The sequence below is a fragment of the Hippoglossus stenolepis genome, chromosome 5 (genome assembly GCF_022539355.2).
Source record: "Hippoglossus stenolepis isolate QCI-W04-F060 chromosome 5, HSTE1.2, whole genome shotgun sequence".
NCBI lineage: Eukaryota > Metazoa > Chordata > Actinopteri > Pleuronectiformes > Pleuronectidae > Hippoglossus > Hippoglossus stenolepis.
Window position 1 is genome coordinate 3,118,930 of NC_061487.1, and position 22,718 is coordinate 3,141,647.

Genomic DNA, 22,718 nt, shown 5'->3' on the forward strand with positions numbered 1-22,718 from the left:
CTGGCCCTGTGTACATGTTGTTGTCAGAGTATCATTTTCAAAAAGAACCATGGTGAATGGAGAGAGGTGGATGAAATATAATGGTTATTTATCACAGGCTTAAGTACTTCAAAACACATTTTTAGTTAATTGACTGAAACAATTATAAAATACTCCTAATTAATTCTAAAGTTACCAGTATCTTCATTCTTTGTATGTGTGGATTAATATTCTTTAATTAATGTTGTTATTTACATTTAGAGTAGAGGAATGGTGACAGACAGGTTGGGAATAACAAAAAAGAAGACCAACATCTGTGGCACGGTGTGTGGACCATTTTGATCTTTAATCTGGACAGGGAAAAAAAGACATTGCATTTGAAGCCATTTCATGGAAAAAATATTTACAAGGAGGATTTATTCCTCACAAACATTGACAACACATTAGTAAAAAACAAAGACGAGAGTTAAGGAAGTTTGAAGTACTTCTGAACCTTAAAAACATGGTGCTCTGATATCCAAACTATCAAGATAAATATATTTATAATATTTATATTATATTTACAGAATACCTTAAATATACAGCGTCCATCATGTATTCTATAAACAAATATAAATTACTTAGGCACACTTTTGTCTCAAACAATCATGGGAGTGGTTTCCAGAGGCCATCCTCTCGCTGTTTGAACTCAACTCGTGAACTCTCACCAACAAAAAGATGCTCAGTCTCGCAGTGTTAATACACTGCCGCTAATCTCAGGACTTCTAAGCCAGCAGTTAGGGGTCATAATGTACACGCCCAGTTTTTACAGCAGGACTAGACGCTGGCTTGATTAACACACCCCCCAACAGACAGGCTCGATCTAAAAAATGACCTCTCGACCCTCGGAACTGCTCCTTCGCAGACTCCTAAATGCAGATCAAGTAGGCCTGGTGGGACGTCCACGTTATTGCTTACACCGATTCCCTCCTGCAGGATCTGCACTGAGGAGGAAGCAGAGGGAGCAGGAGACGCAGAGTAGTTTGGGACGCAGCCGAGCGAATGGATCATGGGTCAGATAAGGGTGATGTTTCCTCCCACTTGTTGTAAAGTAGACAATCACATAAAGGTTCAGAGACGACAAATAGAGAGCAGCTAAGATATCTACAAAGGATATATAGTACAAGTGAAATATACATTGATGATACAGCCAACTAAACGCACGCAGAGGGGTGGGGGGGGGGAGTGGCCTGCCGGTATGGCCGCATAGGGCTTACTATTATAGTCAGTCTATAAGTCTGACTCGGGCATATCCGGTATGTCGGCCATCAAGTAACCAATACCGTAACGGCCGTTAGGTGCGGTGTCAGCGTCAGGGCTGCCGCCGCCGCTCTGCTTGCGGTAGATGCTGTTGCCGGGCATCGGCGAGGGCGCCTCGCTGGGCGACTTGCCTTGAATCAGGCTGGTGTCGTCATCCTCCCCCGGCCGGGCGGTCTCTTTGATGATGCGGCCCTTTTTGTAGGAGACGGTGGAGAGGGTGCTGGTGTTCTCATCGATGATGTTGAAGTAGCGCAGGAAAAAGACCACGGGCACGGGCATGATGGCCATCACCACCAGGGAGATGCAGACTACGATGCCCCACAAAGGGAAGATCACGTTGTGCTCTTTGGCCTGGAGGACAGACACGAGGAAAACAAGTTATACAGAAGGAAATATGGAGGACGGACAAGTGGAGTAACACACACAATGATGAGTTGACAACAAGTCATTTCCTCTCAGTGCTTCCATGACAGTGGACAGTGGCTCATTAACAAGGTTTCCCTCAACAAAAAACAGGTGGTATACCATCCAGATTGTGAAACAACCAATCTTGTAATCAATCAATATATTTACTATTAAAGATATATCTCACTTAATTGTTTATTTCTTTTTTCCATGAAGTTGATGTAATTGAAGTCTGTTCTATAGGTAGCAAACAGATGTGTGCCACTTCAGGCAATGATGCGGCACTTATGGCTTTGTGGCCAAAACAAAATGGATGTGAGCCTAAAGTTGCCCACTGGTAAAATAGCAAATGTGGGTCACTTTTGGCAAACATGCATTCACTCTAAACAAGGAGGAATATGGAATGCGAAGCTGAAGTGGCCCCATGTGGCGAATGGTGAATATGGCCAAAATAGCACAAAACAAATTCGGGCCACCTTTGGTTGACATGCTGTATTGCTATGGCTTCCTTGCGGCCCAGATCTGGCAAACGAGAGCAGCCTGCCCAAGATGTGAGGGATGTGGGCCGGATCTGGGCCTAAACAAGTTTGCTATGTGAGAATCGAAATGTTGATAAATTGCCATTGATCACTGAGTCAACAGTACAATGATTTATCAAGGACTTGCTGCCTTCCTCTGTATTTATATCACTGATATGACAACATGAATGGGTTTGGTTTTCAAGACTCTTGGTTGGACAAAGGAGGAATATGAAGATGTCACCCTGGACACTATCAAATGGTTTTGGGGATTTTATACATTTTGTATAAAATCTAACATTGCAGATTATGTCATGTATTAATCAAAGCTATTGTAATGAGAGCTATGTTGAAAGTCTGTATCTAAATCAAAATGATGCCCAATCATTCTGCAGGTGAGAGGTGTGAGCATCACTGCACATTAAGGAGAACAGGCAGGGACACTCCGTCCCATTTTATCCTTTGCTCCACTTACTGAAGCTTTAAAATGGCTCTGTGATCAAACATTGTATGTCTGAGTGGTAGACTACACATCCTGTTGACTTTCCCTGGGTTAAAGGATGCCTGAACATGTGTTTATCAGTGAGAACTTGGTCATCCCCCTGCCTTTCCATTTCAGCTAACGTCTCTTTTACTTTGAACCCTTTAATTTGCTTTCTACTTCTTCCAGTAGGAGAACCTCCACCCCCCTCCTTGATCTCTGGTCCCGGGAGAGACCGGCCGGAGATGTTGACTCACCTCTTCCTCTATCCAGGCACTGTAGCTGGGCGGCGTCATGGACAGCTGGACGAAGCTGGAGCACAGGAGCACCAGCAGCAGGATGGGCGTGATGTACTTCCACATGTAGTAATAGAAACGGTACGGCGTGAAGCCCAGCATGTCCTTCAGGTCTTCAAAGAACCTGAGAGAGCGGCGGCAGCGAAGCAGTGGGGGGTGAGATCAGAAGTTTGTGGTAAAGAATCCAAAATCGTTTCTTCTTTGTAAACCTGATGGCCTCTGTATGTTGTGTATGTTTTGCCTTCACGGCTTCATTCAAATAGATCACCTCAGGTATACAAATACAACAGATGTATTTGTGTTTTAATAATTATTTAAAAAATATTCCAAGCAAAACTACCAAAATACAAAATGCATATGTGATCATAGTCAATTTGGCTTTTTTCCCAAGACATCATCAAAATGCTGTATGAAAGTTTTTTGTTCGACACTATCTCACTTAGAAACTGCTTTTTAATTGGATTAAAGGGTAATTGTCAGTACAAAGTTAGACTCTGCACATACCTGCTTACTTTTGCATGCTACGTAATTCATACAAACTTCAGACTATATGCAGATGATGATATTGTGTACGTACTTTTCACATCCGTAAACCCAAGCGACGGCCACGTTCTCCAGAATGACCACGATGAGCAGAGGCAAAGTGGCCGAGTAGTCGTCAAACATGGCCACGAAGTAGTTCCCTGAGCGCTGAACAAACAGGAGGCCAATGGAGAAGGCCAGCGCGCAGCACCCCACTGCAGGAGAGATGCAGGTACTGCAGTTAGTTAGTGTGCACCACTCACAGATACTGTACATTACAGAGCGGGTCACTGAGTTCACATTCAGATCGGATTGTTCAAATAACAAGTATTAGAAGCACTAATAACAGCTAATACATGCATACATATAACTTGTATATCTTTTGTGGCTGGTAAAAACAGTAAGTGCGATGATATTTTATGGTTGTACCATAAATTAACTTACACCCAAACTAGGCGAGTTGCAATAAACAGAGCTAAAATGGAACATGTTTAATTAGAGCGGGAACCATTTAAAGCTGTCGGAGTCCAATGAGCAGCAGCATGGCCCACATCTGTTCACTGCACTGTGCAGCCTCAAGCCTCATTTATCAAAAACAGTTATGTTGTTGCTTATGGTAGAGATTATTTTTATTATTTTTAAATATTTGTTTGTATCTATTGCCAACGTAGAAGACAAACAAATCAGATATTTTGAGAACAAAGTCATAATGTTGAGAGATTAATGTCTTTATTTACAGGGATGAAGTCATAACAAAGTCATAATTTTGGCTATGTCTCATTTTAGAGGGGAAATATCTGAAGATCAATCTGCTGTCTGTTAAAATGAGGAATGTGGAGCATCTTTTTAGGTTACTCAACCTTTTGTCACATCAGCACCACTTTATCATAAGTATCTGGACAGAAAAGATTGTGTAAGAAACTGAGTCTATTCTGAAGAAAGAACCACACAGACGTTACCTCTTTTGTGGAGGAGGAAAACAACTGTAAGGTTTTCCTTCGTTACATCTGTGTGATTTTCAAAGAGGTTTCATAGTTTGACAACGGCGTTGGATCCAGAGGGAGTTGTGGCTGCTAAGTTCCTAAAAAAATGTTTTTTTACCTTTATTCTTGTGAAATTAAACCTTCTTTCTCATAATATAAGAGCTTTATTTTTGAAATCTCATAACATTTCTCTTCAACATGGCCCCTTATTGTGGCAATGTTTCTGTCTTAGCCTTTGATGTCACTGAAAAGTAGCATTTATGTTCCAAAATTAAGAGAAAGTCTCATTGCTGAGGGTTTGAGGCTTTGTACTGCAATCATAACATTATAATAAACTCATTTCCCCTCTCATCTTCTCTAAATGTTGGTGCTCATCTACCAGGGCAGTGCTAGAAAAGGACAGTTGATAAACTGTAATTTCTTTGTTGATGATCAACTTTACGAATATGAAAATAAGTGAATGTTTATGCGACAACCCAGGCAATTACAGCCTCCAGACATCCTGCACATGCAACGAAACACTTTTAAATGTTATGCTACTTGATTGAAAAGGCTACTTGGTCAAATTGATCAAAGTATGAAAGAAAGAAGGAACATTGTTGTTCATTATTCATCATCTCTGACCTGTGAGAAATTCCTTGCGGACTTTGAAAGTGTCAATCAACGGAGTGAGGATGCCCTCGATGGTGCCGAACATGCTGCCAAGGCCAAGGTTCACCAGCATTAGGAAGAACATGACGGACCAGAAGGGCGATGCTGGGAAGTGGGTCATGGCCTCTGTGAAGGCGATGAAGGCCAAGCCTGTGCCCTGGACGGCCTGTCAGGGTTGAAGAAGAAGAAGAAGAAGGAGAGGAAGTCAGCATCTTTACTTTACCCAAGCTAAGATCCAGGCCTTTATTTGAGGTAGGTTAATACATTATGAGTCTTTATAGCTCCTTTCAGACATGGACTGCACTCTGGAGAATCTCCAGACATTCTCCGAAGGGGCTGGATGTGCGCACGCAAATGTCAGGGTGAGAGTCTCCAGAGTTTCTCCGGCCAGCTCTCTAGTAAAAACTCTAAAGAATGTCCGAATGAGCCAATGTGAGAAAACAGCAGGAGATCCTCTGCAGGATTCACCACGAGTGAGTGAAAAAGCAAACTCAGGAAAAAGTCAGGTCAAAATTCTGCAGACATTCTCCAGAGATCATGTATGAGAACGGCTGTTCTGTATGTCTAATGAAAACTCACACATAATCATGAAAGTGATGGGTTTTATCAGCAGCTCATCATCATTGAAAGCTATGTACTGGAGTAGTGGGTGTGTCATGACTAATGTGTCATACTATAGAAATAGTCATATTTTTGGGACCACTGCTCCTGGCCAAGATACAGTCTGGTGCTTAGCTCCATGTAAAGCCACAATGCACAGAGGCAGGAAGTCCTTTAGAGTTGGAGGTGCTGGGAGAACATCTGTATAATAACATATTGAATGCAGTGCAGCAGCAACATTCAAGATTTTTATATTAATATGAACGTCTAACATCATTTATATCAGTTTTACAACATTTTACAAAACAACAGGCTTTTTGCAACTTGGCTTTTGGGCCATTAAAGAAAGATCTAACCCAGTATTACCACCACTGACATCCCTTCAGTTGGAGCCTCATGTTATCTTATTGTGCATCAGATAGGCCACACAGAAAATATTGTCAAAAAAAAAACTGAATCAAAAATGTTTGGCCTACTCTTAAAATGTTACTCTAAGAAAATAAAATGAAATGTTTTTTTAATTGATATGTCAACTTGTTTGCCTTGCAATTACACCCCTTGCCAGTAGGGGGTACCCTACTGCCGCCCCCTCAGCACCCGGTTTTTCCCCTTTAGTGTTTGTAGAGATTAAACAAATGAGCTGTAACGTGGTAATGAATGAGCTTTACCGGTGCTTTTGTGTTGTTTTCCTGTGTTGACAGTGTTTGTGTGGAGCTAATCTAAATGGCTGCCCCTGCTTCACATTTACTGGATTCTCACTTAACTCTTGGCAAGAAAACAAACAAGTATATTTAAAGAAATATTGATCATTTCCTGTCGATCAATATTTGGATGTGTTTTTCTCTGTGTTTTTGCACAAACCTTGTTGAGCTCGTCCTCGATGGTGCAGGAGTCCAGACCCAGGTTCTTGAGGCCGTCCTCATTCACCCCTTTGATGATGCTTGTCATCTGATGGTAGTCCTCCACACTCACCAGAGCACCCTTAGTGAGGTTGATGTGTTGCGGGATCAGGTCCTCGTCAATGCCGTTACCCAGCAACCCCACAATCTTAATGGTGTTCCTAAAAAACAGACAAAAGATAGTGATGATTAAGAGCCATGTCTTGGTAGGACTGGGTCGATAAGGCCAAACATGATATCAAGATAAAAGTTTTCACATGAGTTTTCAATAAATATCGGTTTTAAGACAGATTTTGGCCCCTGAGAGAAGGTTAAGGTTTAAAACTCTTCTTTATGAGCAGAGAATGATTAACACTTGAGCAGTAAATGAGCAATATATCAGTATATATTGAACTTTTATTATATTTCAATAATTGCTGATACTGTTTTATTGCCCTGCCCTATGTTTTATTCATACAATTGAAATTCAGACTTAAAAATGTTTCTCTTTCGCCGCTTACTCTCAGATCAGCTCTTAACTGGTGGACAGGAAACACGAAGGTAGGCTATAAATATCTGAACGTGACTGAGCTCATACTCACAGTGCGACACACTTGTTGTTCATGATGTTGGCTTTGAAGCCCAGCACAGCGAACACCACCAGGGTGGCCAGCACAGAGGTGAAGAAATTGATGAAAGACACCAAGACGGCATCGAAGTGGCAGTTGTTGTCCCGCTTGTTGTAGCTGGAGAAGGCGATGACGCCGCCGAAGCCGAGACCCAGGGCGAAGAAGACCTGCGTGGCCGCCTCGCGCCACACCTTGGCCTCCAGCATGATCTCCAACTGAAACAGAGCGCAGACAGATTCAGTGACACAGTCCACATTTAGCAACGTCTTTTATGGAAGTAAATCTGTCTCACCAGATTTAGAAATCTTCTCTTTTATTTTTCAATGTTAAAAAGTTTAAAGTAAGAGGTCAGCTAAGTTGCATTTTGACTTTTCGACAGACATAGCTGACCACTTCCCGTAATTAGAAACGCCAGTGTCACATGATCAATGGAGCGTACACTGATTGGTTGAATGTTTGTTCGATTCCAGCCAGAATTGATTGATATCATCGATGTTTAAATCTGAAAATGAGCTACCTTTACTTTTAAACCACAGTATTTAATATACCTATTATTATGTTTTTATTATTTTAAATAATTTTAACTTAGACACTTAAGGCACTGAGCATGATTATCACACATGTTAATAAAACTGCTGCTTAATTGAAATGAGCAGGTTGTAAATACATTTTTTTAAAATATTTTAAACATTGAATATAATTCTGAATTTGTATTATTGATAAACAAAGGGAGAAATGAGTTATTGAAAATTTGAATTGAGTTGAAAAAAAATGTAATACATAATTTCAATGCCCAAAAAAATTCTTACATTTTAAAAAAAATATTTACCATATAAGATGTGAGGTTTGTGTTTTGAGATTGAACAGAATCTGTGAAGACTCACACATATACAGTGATAACATTAACATGCGGTGCTATAGTGTGACTTTATGTCATTAAACAAACTGATGATGTAACTGTGAATACATGAACTGATTGTTGTATTTTAGAAGATTCATGAAAAAGAGTATTTAAAGTCTGGATGGGACTATGATGTCCGGATGCTTCACTGTCAGTGATGCTCATTGTGTTATTAAGGCTGGGCGGGGGGGTTGTGAGCATATGTTTTACATAGTGTAGTTCTTTGCTTTGTGTAAGTTATTACGTATTATGACTCAGACTGTGTGTGGTCTATGATTCACTTGCTTCAATACGTAAAAACCCTTCAACAATGAAGTTGAAAGTTAAAAATTGAAACAATAATAATCCTTGAGTGCACAGAATGATCTACTATAAGTTGGGACACCGTGTGTCTTGCCAAATGACAGCTGGTGTCGTGACAGTTTCCACCTGGTAGATTCTCTATTACAGAAGGTCTCACACTGCTCGCAGCACGCAGCAGGACTCTGACGTGCGCGGGAGACGGTGGCAGCACATGTTGGCTAAAATTGTAAAATATCAGCCAACGAGACTGAGCCGACACATGGGACACGACAGACACACTCTGCTGTGGACGAGCGTCTGGGGCTGGTCGCTTACAGAAAGCCTCAGTGACTCCTGTTGCCATGGTGACATGGTTTCACAGCCCAAAGTGCCATTGGCCTGATGCTGCAGAGGAGCCGGCCTATTACGCTGCAGATTGAATTTTTGAGTGCGACACCTTGAAGTCGATCCAATTTAACAGAGACTGGTTGATTAAAAAAAACTTGACCTGCAGCTGGGAATATTCAAGTAGCATTTCTACATTTCTGACACATGCTGCTCTCTCATGAAGAACATAAACGATTGATCCGTTTGTTGATTGACAGGAAATAAATTGGCAGCTGTTTTGAGATTAGTTGTATTGATGTTTCAGTCATTTCACAAGCAAACAGGACACCGATCTGCTGGTTACAGTTTTTTTTTTTTTTTTAAATGGAGATTTGAATCTTTTGGTTGTTATCTACAAGGGTTTGGACTGAGTTGCACAAAACAGTACATTTAAATATGTCAACCTGGGTTCTGGCAAAATATAATCACTACTTTCTGACATTTTATAGACAAAGGGATGGATTGATTATTTGATAATGAAACAATTTAGTTGAAGAACAACAATCAAATGGTTAAATACCACATAGAAATATTCCTCCTTAGTAAATTCCACTGACTTCCCAACAGTAGTGTTGCTCTGAATTGTATTTTAAGGGTATAGAGACACGCTGACTTGCATTACCTTGGGTGTAAACATGTGGCGAATCCCATCCACGGAGCCCTTCAGGAGCAGAGCCCGAATCAAGAAGCATATCAACACAACATATGGGAACAGGGAGCTGAAGTACATCACCTGCAAACAAACACATCATTGAATTAAAAAACACTTTCCAGTCAGCTTGTACCTCAGTAGACACTTGGCCTTGTTCAAGATGTCAAGAGAGTTACACAGTGTCTTGGAAACTAGGAGCAATGGATACACAGCGAAAACAAAGACCGTCACTTACAGCTGTATAAGGACCAAATCTGGTTTGAGTGATCACAAGATACTAAAAGTCAAACAAAGCTGCATTCAACTAAATGTTTTGTTCATAGCTATGAACTTGTTTCCAGATTATGTTTTACCTGCACAGACTTGAAGTAGGCCCAACAGCCCTATCCCACCTGCAGGCTGATTATGGAAGTTTTGCTCTTAGTTAGTTTTAAATGAGACGGGGGAAATGATGATGCCAATACATTTTCTTTAGTTTCCTATTTATATCTTGGTCTCGGATCTAGGTTTGCAGCTGAGAGATGAGTCTGGGGTATGTTTTAAAATATCTGATCTCTTTTGATCATTTTTAAAGAATGCACCATGCAAGGTGGTTAACTGATATCAGCCAGAACTGGTAGCTCCACGGTCTTTGCAAGCCCCTTTGTCTCATTATTGTGCTAATCAGACACTGGGCCCCATGTCATTTTGAGTTGAACACTACACGTTTCTAACCCGGGGCCACCGTCTGTACAGACAAGATGGCAGTTAAAGACTGAGAGCTGTAATGAGAGCCTGACTCAGGCGCTACCCTGCGACAAGTGGGTTTACAGGACTAACAGAGGGGTGTGGGCACAGACGCTGGGAGATGGTTTGGGGTTGAGTCATGCGCACAGTTGGTGATTCAGACCCACTGCGTCTCATACATGGTGGTCCATATGTAGACCTGAGGGAGGCAGCGTAGTGTCACATCTTAAAGGGAAAGGTAAACAATGCGTTTAAGTGGGATTCATTCATATATTTGAAAGTTTAACCAAACTCAGAGTCTCTAATCTGTGATCACAAAAGTTTTTCGTGCCACTCACTGTGAGGCAAGTGTCCCATGGCTTTGTTCTCTGGTTATAGACAGTTTTGAAACCTAGGGTTAGGGTTCCACTGCCAAAGGAAATCATTCTGGGGCATTTCCTGATCTGCAGTGATCACAAGTTGTTCTTTCTTTTAGTTTCAAAGAAATGCCTTAAAGCTCGATCTATTTATGACAGCACAGACACAAAAATAGTTTTCTGCTAATTGTGAAATGATGCATTCTAGGCGAGAAATCAGACATCAAGACATTCTGTCACTTAAAACCAACAGATAGACTGATTTTATGTTTTATTCAAGTTGTTTTGGGGTCTAAGCAGAGTTGAATGCTTTGCAGATGATAAATCCCTCAATATAAAGTAAAATGTAACAATTTGAAAACATTTCTTCACTCAGTGTTTGTCCTTTTCTCAGCTGCAACTCTTTCCTGAGCACAGAGCTCGAGTTTATAAGAACACTATCCCAGTCAAGTCAAACAGGCTGCTATTCTCTGTGATAAGCAGATATACTGTATCTGCTCCTTCATGATGTCAGTTTCATGTTCTGTCATGTTTTGAAACATAATGTGTCATGTTAGAAAGCATTTCTCTTGCAAAGGTCATATTCTGAGAACTGCTATCACTGTGTTATCATTAACAGTTAGATTTCCCCCTGAGAACAGAAATTCACACGCAATCGTTCTTCATACACAAAGAGCCAGTAATCTGCAGACTGCTTCACATCCAAAAGACCAACGTTCAATGCGTCTCAACATTATTTTACCAAATCTAGGACAAGCCTGCGCTCTCCCTCACCATAAGTTGTAAAAAAAAAAAACTCCCTCTTCTTTGGGCCACACTCTTGACAATCAAACAAAGCCAAAAAGAGCGCGTATAACCATGGCAACCAAAACAGTCTGATCCCTTTCACGCCCACCCACACACACAAATGGGACAGCAATGCAGATCGCGGTTAGGGATATTCCTTGGAAAAGGCTTTTGTGTGAACATGGGTGGAGGGGACATTATTATTCTTTTGTACCACGAGGCCTCGACTGAACTTCAAAGACACTTGAATCTGGCCCCTTCAGGGGAAAGTTCATGCCCATTTCTATTCTGGCCAACTCGAGAGGCCATCCAGACACACCAGGTAGTTGGAGGACGACCATCGAGCTCCAACTGTACAATTCACCAGTAGCTTGGGTTTCTTTTTTCATAAACCACAAAATAAACGTATGTTCTCGCTTTAACAAATCATTTTGTTTTCACAATGGCAATGGAAGTTCTCATTAGTTCTAATACGACTCCTCTGACAGAGTGGCAGTGGTGATTGTGAGTGTAAAGGTGATTGTGGTTATCAGTGACATGTCTTGCCAGGAAGCAGGATGTGGCAGACAATGGAAATGAGACTGTGGAGCTCTGTGAATCAGTTGAGCCACAGGCTGAGATTAAAGCTGCGTTTCTGCTGCTCACATCTATCTTGTTTTGTCTGAGACTGTTGTGGTAAATGAGCTGCAGAAGGCCAACGTGACAGCCGAGTTAACCACACCATCTCAAGAAACTACAGTTACAGTCTCTAGAGGGTTCTATATTGTTATTTTCCACAAAGCAGAATCTTTTCACCTAAACTATTTTCAACACATTTGTTTAAAAACCTGAAGACCATATTGTTAAAGCTGTAAAAACTAATTTTCCCAATTAACGGTCAAAAAAGATGATTCTAGTTTATTGCTGTTTTCTTGCTCCGTCTTGTTTTGTAAATTTTATATAATAACGTTTATTCAACCTAAAGGTAGAAAAACACACGGCAGTGTATTGCAGCCACCATGACAAATCATTTTGCTTGGTCTTAAGTTACAAACAAGAAGGTCTCTCGATTGAGAGCCTTCCTTGTCACAGTATTGTACAAAATACAATAACATTGAAGACATGGTGGAACGTTTTCTCATTTGGATATTTATTATAATAACAACATATCCATTTATCATTTGTTAAGGAGGAGAAATGCTACTTGATAAGATGTGATATGAAGATATGTTGGTTTTCATGTGATATATTGATATAACAAAAGATTTTCTTGCAGAAGCTGAGTCAGTTGTATTTATCCCATAATAGGGAGAAATGATCCTGTTTTACCATGAAGTTAATAATTAATAACTTTTTTTCGACACCAAGGTAGCAATACACTGAGCGGCAGACAACAAAAACCATCACCAACCTAACATTACATTAGCTAAAACCATTGCCAACCTAAATTTCAACAGCCAGAGAGCAACATGAGCATCCCATAAGTCCATGTTTCCAGGTCGTTGTTAAATGTCAGTTCAATATGCTCTCCTTCTGAGAACTCCAGTTTGGTCTCCACCAAGTTGTCTATCTAGTTACAGACAGGTTGCACCCAATAGGTTTTTCAGAGCCTTTGTGTTGGAAACAGTTCCCTACAGATGCAGCTGAGACTAAATCATACACTTAATGTGCTGTAAAACCAAAATAATGAGCTATAAGAGGCTAAAAACCCCAATCGAGCTGCGGGATGTTAATTCTCCATGATTTTGGCTCCATTACAAAGACTTGTTTCATTGGGTTAAGCTCTTTCAGGCTCATGGATGAACTTCATCAAGACCTTTTTCTTTTGGAGAGGGGAAAAAAACGTAATTCGCAGAAATACACCGGATTAATATTGACCCCACTCTTTGTCGTAGCCAAGCCGATGCCCAACGTAAGATGTGGGGATAATATCAAAATCAAATAACTTCTGCATCAAAGATTACTCTGGGAACGTTTAAGAGCGCAACCATTTCTCCAATTAGCCCAGCTTGACTGTGACCTTGGCTAATGCTTGTCATATGATCCGAGAAAGTGTGGAATGATAAAGATCACCGGTAGAAAGAGAAGAGCAGCAGCGCGAGTTTGCAAGCAAACGCCAACCTTTAGCCAGTGGGCTAATCCTTCCGGATGCTAGTCACGCTACTGTCAGCTTCGCTACACTACACTGAAGTAAGCTGAGCCAGAATCCCACACAGGATCACATGAGCTCCCAGGATCATATCAGAGACTGTATCATTAGACAAGCCAAGTCAAGTCACATTACAGTAGTCACCCAGCAGTGTGTTAATACCAGGCGCCCATTCTGTTTGCCCTTTAAAGGCCTCTACTTTAAAGTGAGCTCATTATGTGAGAGGATTTTTCAAAACACTTGGCAAGAAATGGCCATTTGTTTCTGTCACTTTAAAGAGTCCAAGAGTTACATCTAAGCGGCTATCAAGGCCAAGCTGGCCAAGCCATCACAGGGCAGCTGTACAGCTAACTAACCATCAAAAAGATCTTTTCTGGCTACAGAATCTACTGAGGAAATGAAAAACGCTAACAGAAATCAAATTTGTGCCTACCTTCCCAGAAGACTGGATTCCCTTGATCATGGCAAGGCAAACCATGGACCACGCAATCAGCAGGCACACCGTCATCTTCCAGTTGAGGCCTCCTCCCTCAGAGATGCTGTCGGAGATGTTCAGGGCCTGACGGTACCAATAATAGGTGGTGGCCGAGCTCTTCTCACACTCCGGCACCACATCTGCGGACAGAAATGTAAAGAGTTGCTGTGGACCTCTTTATTGAAATTAGCCGCTCTTATAAGCTCTGTGTTTTACAGTTCAAACATGACAGGGAGTTAGAAGCTAGAGTAACAATGAATAGCTCAGTGGTTTCTTTGTTATGTGTCTCACATGTACTGGTCTTGTTCTTGATGAGTGGACACTCATGCCATGGCAGAGGTTGCTGGAAGGACTGGGAGAAGTAGAAGAGGCTCCAGCTGATGATGACATTGTAGTAGAGAGCCACAAAGAAGCAAACCTACAGGCAACAGAGCAGAGTTGACTTCAGACACACTGAATCAAAAACAGGATTCTTTACTTTAATCATATCACCTTCTTACACAGTAACAAACATGATGTTCTGTTGGAGTCCCCTTTGATAATAAAGAACAGTTTCTTCCATTTTTCACATGAAGGACCAATGTACATTATCCTTATGGTTTCCCCATTTGAGATGACACACAGTACATTATTTGTTCCAAAAAATCTGTCTTGAAAGCTAGGGTTGGTAATCCTGGATAAGAAGGCTGCACTGAAAATATGCAACTGCTACATCCCACACCATCCAATCAGCCCTCTCGTCAAAGCGACGCCCCCAAAACACATGAACGTGCACTGACTGACAACTGCTAGAAGTCAGATTCAGATTCCTTTTAATGGTCATTTTCATATAGGTTTATCAAAACAAAATAGCATTTTGCATGAAAAACACATGGCAGATTAAAGAGATATTACAGAGCAACACAATAATAACAAATTAATACATAAATAACTGCAAAAGAATAATAACTAAATAGCAGTGCTCAACAGCTAAGCCTCTTTCGACTTTTCTGTGACTCGCTTGCTAACTTCTGATTATCTTCTCTGGTTCAGTGGTGTATGTCTCTCCAGCTGAAGACTCCGGTCATGTGCAGTAAGAGCACATGCAGGGTGCGTGCAGGCTGGCAGGTAGGTGACAGGCAGGTACGTCAGCCAATCAATTATTTCATTCAGTACAAATTTAATGATTGGTCGTGTTCATTTCAGTCATGTGAGGGCCACAGACACAGACCACTTTATTGATGGATTTCAATACAAAGATAATTAGTGTTTCAGAAACAACTTACCAACTCTACCTTTAAGCAATAAAACTAATAAACAGTGTCAAGACTCACCACACAGCTGGCAAAGCCGATGCCCCCCAGCCGAGGACTGATGTAGTTCCACACCCCAATGCTGCCCCTGCGGATACGCTGGCCTACGGCGAGCTCCAGGAAGAACAGCGGGATGCCAATCAATATCAGCAGGATAAGATAGGGCACCAGGTACGCTCCTGCCAGTCCAAAAAAATACAGACAGCAAGTTAGACAGAAGATACACAAGGAGAGGAAACTGGAACTGTGAGGTGACACCACTTTCAGTTCCTGAAACCAGCCCTGAAGCACATGGGCACAACATACACATTTTGTAACTGGTCTTTACCTCTGCATCTGCGGCACGCTGTATACAAATTCACAATCACGGTGTATCACAGTTTTTACAGGAACCCAGACTGGACAAACTAAACACCGTTTGAGTTTTTATGACAACTGAAGGCTAACACAGGTTCTCTTTCATGTTTGGAAGGGGAAGGTGAGGTGAAAGGTAATCAGCTGCAACATGACACTTCACCACTAGATGTCACTAGATTCTACACACTGAACCTTTAAAACATGTCTCCACCATAAAATCTAATGATTTTTATTGTGGGGACTTACTTTGTGTCCCCATAAGGAAGTCAAGTCCACATAATGCAACCATATAAACAGATTTACATCCCCACAACATGAGTAATATTTGGACACACACATACCTCTATCTCAGGGAGGACACTGGCATAATGTATCCCCTAGCTCCTTACTCTAACCTTAACCATTACAACTAAATACCTTACCTTAATCCAAACCAAACCCTAACCTTAAATTCAAGTCTTAACCTCCAAACAGCTCTTTGACGGCTTGTCCTCACTTTCCCAAATGTCCTCGCTGCATTTCGTTTTTACTCACAATGGTCTTCACAAAGACATAAGTAAGTACACAGACATAAGTACACACACACACACAAATTACTATACACACGACTGCTGAGCTGCAACTGTGTGTTTCCACCTAATGCGTCCCACCACGGTGTGTGGTGCAATCAAATAATCCAGGAAACCAGCAACGATGCAGAAGTCTGAAATTACCTAAATGACTGTGGGATTACTTTGGGCAACATTACACAGACGACGTTGCGCTCTAGAATTAAGGTTTCAGGGTGGATGACTAACATTAGGACAGGCTGTAATGAGTGTGATGTAATGAAGTACAGAGGGGGCACGTTTCTCATGACAGGCAGAGTACTCATGAGCCGTACGACTGTGCACATGACCTTCTGAACCTCAACCTTTGTTTTCGAGGAAATGGCCGGTGGTTATATGTGTTCAGTGGCAGTTATTGAATTTATGTGCCTTTTAATTTCCTGTTGCATATGTGTTGATGCAAAGAATATTGCAGCGAGGAGGTTTTTCTTTTCTTCGCATGAATTTTGGTTTCATGAAACCAAAATTTGGTTTCACAGAAACCTTTGAGCCATTTCTATATCATACATCATATTTCTAGGCCAACAAGATCTGACTTTTTTTCCCCTTTCTCAACCACAACATCAAACAATACCATAGGTGAGTCAACGAAGTGCAGTGTGAGTCACTGCTGACAACATTCACACTTCCATCATGGGTGTATTGTTTTTTCATCCCTGTTTCAACAGAGTATATTGTTTCATCTGGCCGGACGCTCATTCAGATCCTTTCCTGAGTCCTGCTGCTGTCCCTCCCAGCTTTGCTTTAGGTGGGAGTGGTCACAGGCAGGAAGTAAATATGTGTGTGTGTCTATCTTTTGTTTCCAGTGTGTGTGTGTGTTTGTGTTTGTACAGTATACTCACTGTATTCTAATATTAAAATGTCTAATTCTGGTTCACTGAGTAGAGGGAGGCTTCAACATCAGTCAGACTCAAACCCCCCTCTGGTCTCCATTGTCTTTTAAAACTGTCGACAGCGTCTCTTTCTCTCTCACACACACCAACACACACACTTACAGGCACACGCACACAAACCTTGACAACACTTTGATAAGCCTGATGAGAGCACATCTATCTTTTCTTAAAATAGTTTCCTGCAGTCCTCTTCACTTATACTGTGAAGGTGAAATAGCTTGTTTGTCCAGTCAGGCAACTTGTGCAGTGAAAAGAAGAGTGTATGATTTGCATGCATGTTGTATAAGTAATGAGATGAGATGATTCATATCAAAACTACCTTGAAAAACCCTAACCCTAACCCATCTTCAACAGTTATATCCTTTTAATCTTTGATATTCATTCATTTATTTACTTATTTAATTAGTTACTTACTTATTTACTTTGAATTGTTTCTGAATTGTTTTCACTTTAATCGCCTACTTTTTATGTCTCTGTTCTATTATCTTTATTATTTTATCTTTCTTTGTTTACCTGCGTTCAACATTTTCCGCATTTCCAATTTAGGAGATTTACGATAGCATTTCCTCAGTCCCTGTTAATATTGTTTGTGCATGATTGTCGGTATGTTTTGATTCTGTAGAGCACTTTGTGTAACATTGTTTCTATCAAAATTAGTGTACAAATAAAGTGTCATTAATTACTTTTGATTCTAAATCTGTATAAACATAGAAAAAACACTACAAAATATTTGACAGCTTGAATCTTGTGCTACAGCTTGTTACTGTTTTGTGTTCAGGTTGTTCTGGTCAATACTTCAGCATATTATTAACAAAGCAGTTCAAAAGTAATTAATGAGGTAATTAATGGAGAACATAATCAGCAGACTAATCAATACAATCTTTTTTTAAAGGCACTGTTGTAGGCCCCGAGGACAAAGGGCCCCTCTGTTCTCATCACACTGCCATAAAAGGAAACACTAAGGAGGTGAGAGACGATGACATGCAAACACATGTACTGTACACAGCACATGAGGCATACAGGTTCCTGCTGTGTGTGGATAATGCAACTAAACATATACAAAATCCAGTCTTACATACAAACACACACACGCACACAGACCTGCCCAAGCCCCAGATCTGACATTTTAATCTAATTACAGTTGAACACAGCAGGGGGACCAGAGCTGTTTAAAACAGACCTGAAACATGACAGGGTCGAAAGAGAGTTGATTTGAACTGAACACATACACACACACATGGAAGATACTAACAGATGGATCTTATGCAAATCATGTACAAGAACACACTTGTAAGAACATTATTCACTGTATGGATACACACACACACACACACACACACACACACACACACACACATACCACAGACCCCGGTCCACTGAATGTCTCAACCACCCCCCACTCTTTAATTTGGAATGGCATGGAGTCTTTTATACTGATATTTTAATTTCAATGGGTCTTAGTATTACAGCCCGTTGTGAAACTGTATCTGATAACTAAAATGACTTGTATCGACAGCTTCTATCTTGTCTGGCCAGCGTCTGTGAGACAGTTTCATTTAATCAGCTTTCTCAAGGCATTCAATGGCTTTACCTAATCTCCAGGTGAGAAGTGCAACACATTATTATTGTCCTGGAACACACACACACACACACACATACATACTTTTTGGCAGTTTGTTCTTTACATTGGAAAATGTTTCAACCGGTCATTCAACGTCTATTTGTCTATTTTAGGGACTTTGGGAGTTTCTGAGTCACGTGCAGCCAAACTCTATCAGCAGTTCTTTTAATATTAAAAAGATGTTTGGACAGGACCTCAGTGTAATAATAAAAACTGCATGGTCTTTTTGTCAAGTGGGGCCCTAAATATCATTCTGATAATATTCAGACTGATTCCAAAAAACAAAGAGTAAAGCTGAAATTCTGGTTACTTAGTGTAGGTGGCCAGTTCCAGGTAGATCACAGTCATGTGGTTTCTTGAGTCAACATTTGATCTCTGTAATAACATATGAAACATAAAGATGTGCCAACACTTTTGGGTGTCTACAGCCTCAAGAACTGGCAGCTAAGTCATCTCTTTTTTTTTCAGAGTTACATTAAGGCTCCGACCCACAAGTCGTTGACATGCAACCATTTTTGATGTGATACTGTAAACTTGGATCTGATAAATCCTCCTCAGTTGCATGTCAGCACAGTGAAATACTCACAGGTTTACTACACATTCATTCTGATTTCGTAACCGAAGTCTATCCTTCTGCTGTAATCTCTTTTACACAACCACAACTGGAATTTTATGAATCACTAGACTACGAAAATTGTCTTTCTGATGGGGCAAGAAACTTAAACAGTCAGTGTCAAGAACACTAAAGCAAACTGTCGTTATTACCCAAACAGTTCATTCTGAGTATGGTTGTGTACATGCACAGTTTCTGTCTTAACTACTGTGTGGCGGTAATATTTAACAGTTTAAAATTATGGACAAGATTATGATACTAACACATGGAGTTGTGCAAAACTGTGACACAAATACAAACTTGATGATTCAAATGTTTCTGTTCCTTGCAAATGTCTTAGTTTTTAGTAAGTTGATGTTACCCATCAATATTGGAAGAGTTCTAATGCTCATTGTGTTAATGTTTTGACTGGGACTCACCCCCTCCGTTCTTCTGACACAGGTAGGGGAACCTCCAGACGTTGCCCAGGCCTACAGAGAAGCCGACCTGGGCCAGGATATACTGGAGCTTGCTGTTCCAGGCTGGACGCTCCTCCTCCTCGCCGTCCGAGCCCCCTTCCTCCACGTCGCACTCTTTCCCTTCCCCGTCATGGTTGTTGACGATCAGCGAGCTCTTCTTGAAGGAATCGTCGCAGGCGTCCTCGTTGGAAAGCAGGTCCTTGACAGACTCTGTGACATCGTCGTCAAGCTCTCTCTTGACGGCCTTGCTGTTTTTGGGCATTTGACAAAGCAATCAAGGCGAAGGGTGGAAAGTCTTTTCAGTCAGTGGGCTGGAAGGGCAGGGCCGGCGTCTGTGAAACGTCACTATTTCAACTTGGTCTCTGCACAGCTACAAGTTTGATGGAGTTTGGGTTCAAGGGCCCGTGGGGTTTAAGACAGTTCGTAGAGGTTGATTGATAAAGTGCTTCAGTTCTTCATTATCACCAAAGGTCTGTGGCGGGAAAGAGGAAACTGCAGTAAGTAACAGGAACATAAAAAGTGAAAACTGTGGTTACAGCCCTGGCCGTAACACTTTAGAGTCTAGTCATCAGTGTGGTTGAGTGAGTTTTGTGACTCTACTTTCAGCCTTTAATTGCCCTCCCAAGTTGCTGACTGACCGGTTTCTGGCAAATGAAGACAAGGATAAATTAAACCTGTACACACCAACCTAATTATAAAAATATTTCAGTCTAATTTCAATCATATCTTTTTTCTGCAGTCATTAAATCTGAACTTTTCCCCTCCCTACTTCTCCCAGGCCAGAGTGTTTGAGTCCATACAATTATGTGCACATGCAAATCACATGGTCTGGTCGGGGCAGCAGAATCAATGAATGGGGATCATTTTATTGTAAGTTAATGTTCTGAAGGAGGAAAGAAAGAGGCTCTGGAACATTAGCCTGGGGGACGGTGACTGGGGCGGTGACAGGTCGAGGTGTGGAGACTATCACGTTTCCAGCCTGCTGAATAATTGAAGGCAGGAGGCCATTTGCATACGAACCCAAACACTGTTTCCCCACAGCCGTGAGGGATGGGGACACCCTTCATATGTGAGAGGATGACGACTTTAAAACAAAAGAAATACCAATAGGAGCAGACATGCATGCATCTTCCATAAGGGATAATGTTCGGAGTGATCCCAGTAGTCTGCAGTTGTCAGGGATGGGGAAACCTCTAAGGATGTCAATAAAAAAAAATAATAATAATAATAACACGAGCAGACATGTGGCACTTGTCTCTATAGTCTTCGGGGGAATCATAGTGATGCGCGGCTGTCAGGGATGGGGAAACATTTAATATATAAAAGGATTTCAATTAAATACAAATTTGACAGGTGCCACTTGTCTCCTAAATGATTGTCTTCCACAGCTCTGAGTGATGGACAAACCCTTCATACATGGCCGGATGTCAACTTTCAATAATAAAAATAATATTATTATTACTATCTCTTCGGGACAATGTCCAGGGGTTTGTTTTAGTGTGGATAATAATAATATGCAAATCCCTTACGACATTTGATTTCAGCATGAAAACATTCAAGGGTGTGGACACTATATATCCAGACTGAGGTGGGATGAAGTGCGCATCATCATCTCTCTCTCTCTTTGGGATTTCATCACCCTCACAAGGCGTGTTGGTACAAATCTATACGTTTGAATTTTTTTTCCTGAGAAACGCATCAATGTTCCGAGGTTGCAGAAACAAGGGTTGCCGCGGATTAGTGGATTAATAGGTCCCCTTCACTGGTAGATTAGCCTGGTTTGTGGGAGGCAGAGGCCGTCGTTTCCTAATCCAGTGAAGGCAACACAGCCGTGATGCTGAGTAACCTTCACCGCACTCATCGTGGAGCCTGGAGTCAGACACGGCCTCGCGATCACTGAGCGGACATTCAGGGTGTGAGGCTGATGGAGGCGCACAAAGGCAAACGCGCTTCACCATTTTCTCCCGGCCGCACATGACTCAGGGAGGATGAGTCCAAATAGACGGGCCGGTTTTTAGAAACAATGCGGATGGACACAAACAAAGAGATAAATTCACAGCGATGCCATGTGGCACGAGCCGCTCCCCGAGGAAGGCGCGTTAATGAGAGTCCACCCTCCCGCCCCGTCTTCACGACATCTGTGTGAGGTGTTTCATCATTCACGGGCCATGCAGCCACATCCTGCGCACTGGTACCCCGCTCAGCCTCTCTCACACACACACACACACACACACACACACACACACACACACACACACACACACACACACACACACACACACACACACACAGACACACAGCCATGCCTTTGCCGTGCGCCCTCGGTAGGATGCTGTGGAGGGAACTCACCCGTGTGGATGAAACAGTCGTCCTCTTCCGAAATGACTCGTCTCAAGGAATGAAATTGTGAGAGCACATGCATGGGGCAGGCATTATCACTTGCTTCTCTGTGGACCAGTCCCGCCGGTGTGTGCAGCTACAGCCTCAGACTGCCTAAATATGTGCCGCGCACTCACAGGGGGGGGGGGGCGCACCGCCTCTGACGCGCGGACACCACACCCGATGGTCACGTTTAATCCACGCCATATGTCACCGAGGGGAAATCCGATGTCTCCACTAGAAGGCATTACATGTTATAAGTATTGACAATCAAAGATTTATTTGAAAATCTGCGCATTGTTTTCCTGTAACCACCCATTTCCAGCCTACTTGGTACATTCCACTACGACCAGGAAGGGGACTGGCTCATGGATGAATGCAATGTGCCTCTGTTTATAAACGCTCATTTCCCCACTGGATATGTATAGATTTCGACATCATGCCTGTTAATTACCCCGCTGTGTCCTCATAACCCAACACACACAGTATCCAGGAGTCCAACCTGACGAAAACACTGCTTCTGATGAAGGTCGGCTCTCTGCGCGTCATCCACCCGAACCCCC

General features: G+C 41.8%; 1 protein-coding gene across 1 annotated transcript; it reads right to left on the bottom strand.

The window, feature by feature from the left end:
- Positions 1 to 294: 294 nt before the first annotated feature.
- Positions 295 to 22,259, bottom strand: slc6a15 (solute carrier family 6 member 15). Its single transcript, XM_035156403.2, has 12 exons — positions 22,126 to 22,259; positions 19,738 to 20,248; positions 15,248 to 15,405; positions 14,226 to 14,352; positions 13,893 to 14,074; positions 9,434 to 9,544; positions 7,215 to 7,456; positions 6,596 to 6,794; positions 5,108 to 5,300; positions 3,556 to 3,715; positions 2,940 to 3,102; positions 295 to 1,629 (listed from the first exon to the last, which is right to left on the bottom strand). Exons 2-12 carry the CDS (start codon positions 20,036 to 20,038, stop codon positions 1,249 to 1,251), a joined length of 2,217 nt encoding a protein of 738 aa, XP_035012294.1. The 5' UTR covers positions 20,039 to 20,248; positions 22,126 to 22,259; the 3' UTR covers positions 295 to 1,248.
- Between the last annotated feature and the right edge of the window lie 459 nt (positions 22,260 to 22,718).

Coding starts and splice junctions, on each gene's coding strand:
- slc6a15 (XM_035156403.2), bottom strand. CDS start 20,038: ATGCCCAAAAACAGCAAGGCCGTCAAGAGAGAGCTTGACGACGATGTC. Junction 7,457..9,433: donor GCCACATGTTTACACCCAAG/GTAATGCAAGTC, acceptor GCTCTGTTTCAG/TTGGAGATCATGCTGGAGGC. Junction 3,716..5,107: donor CCGCAAGGAATTTCTCACAG/GTCAGAGATGAT, acceptor TCTCTCCTGCAG/TGGGGTGCTGCGCGCTGGCC.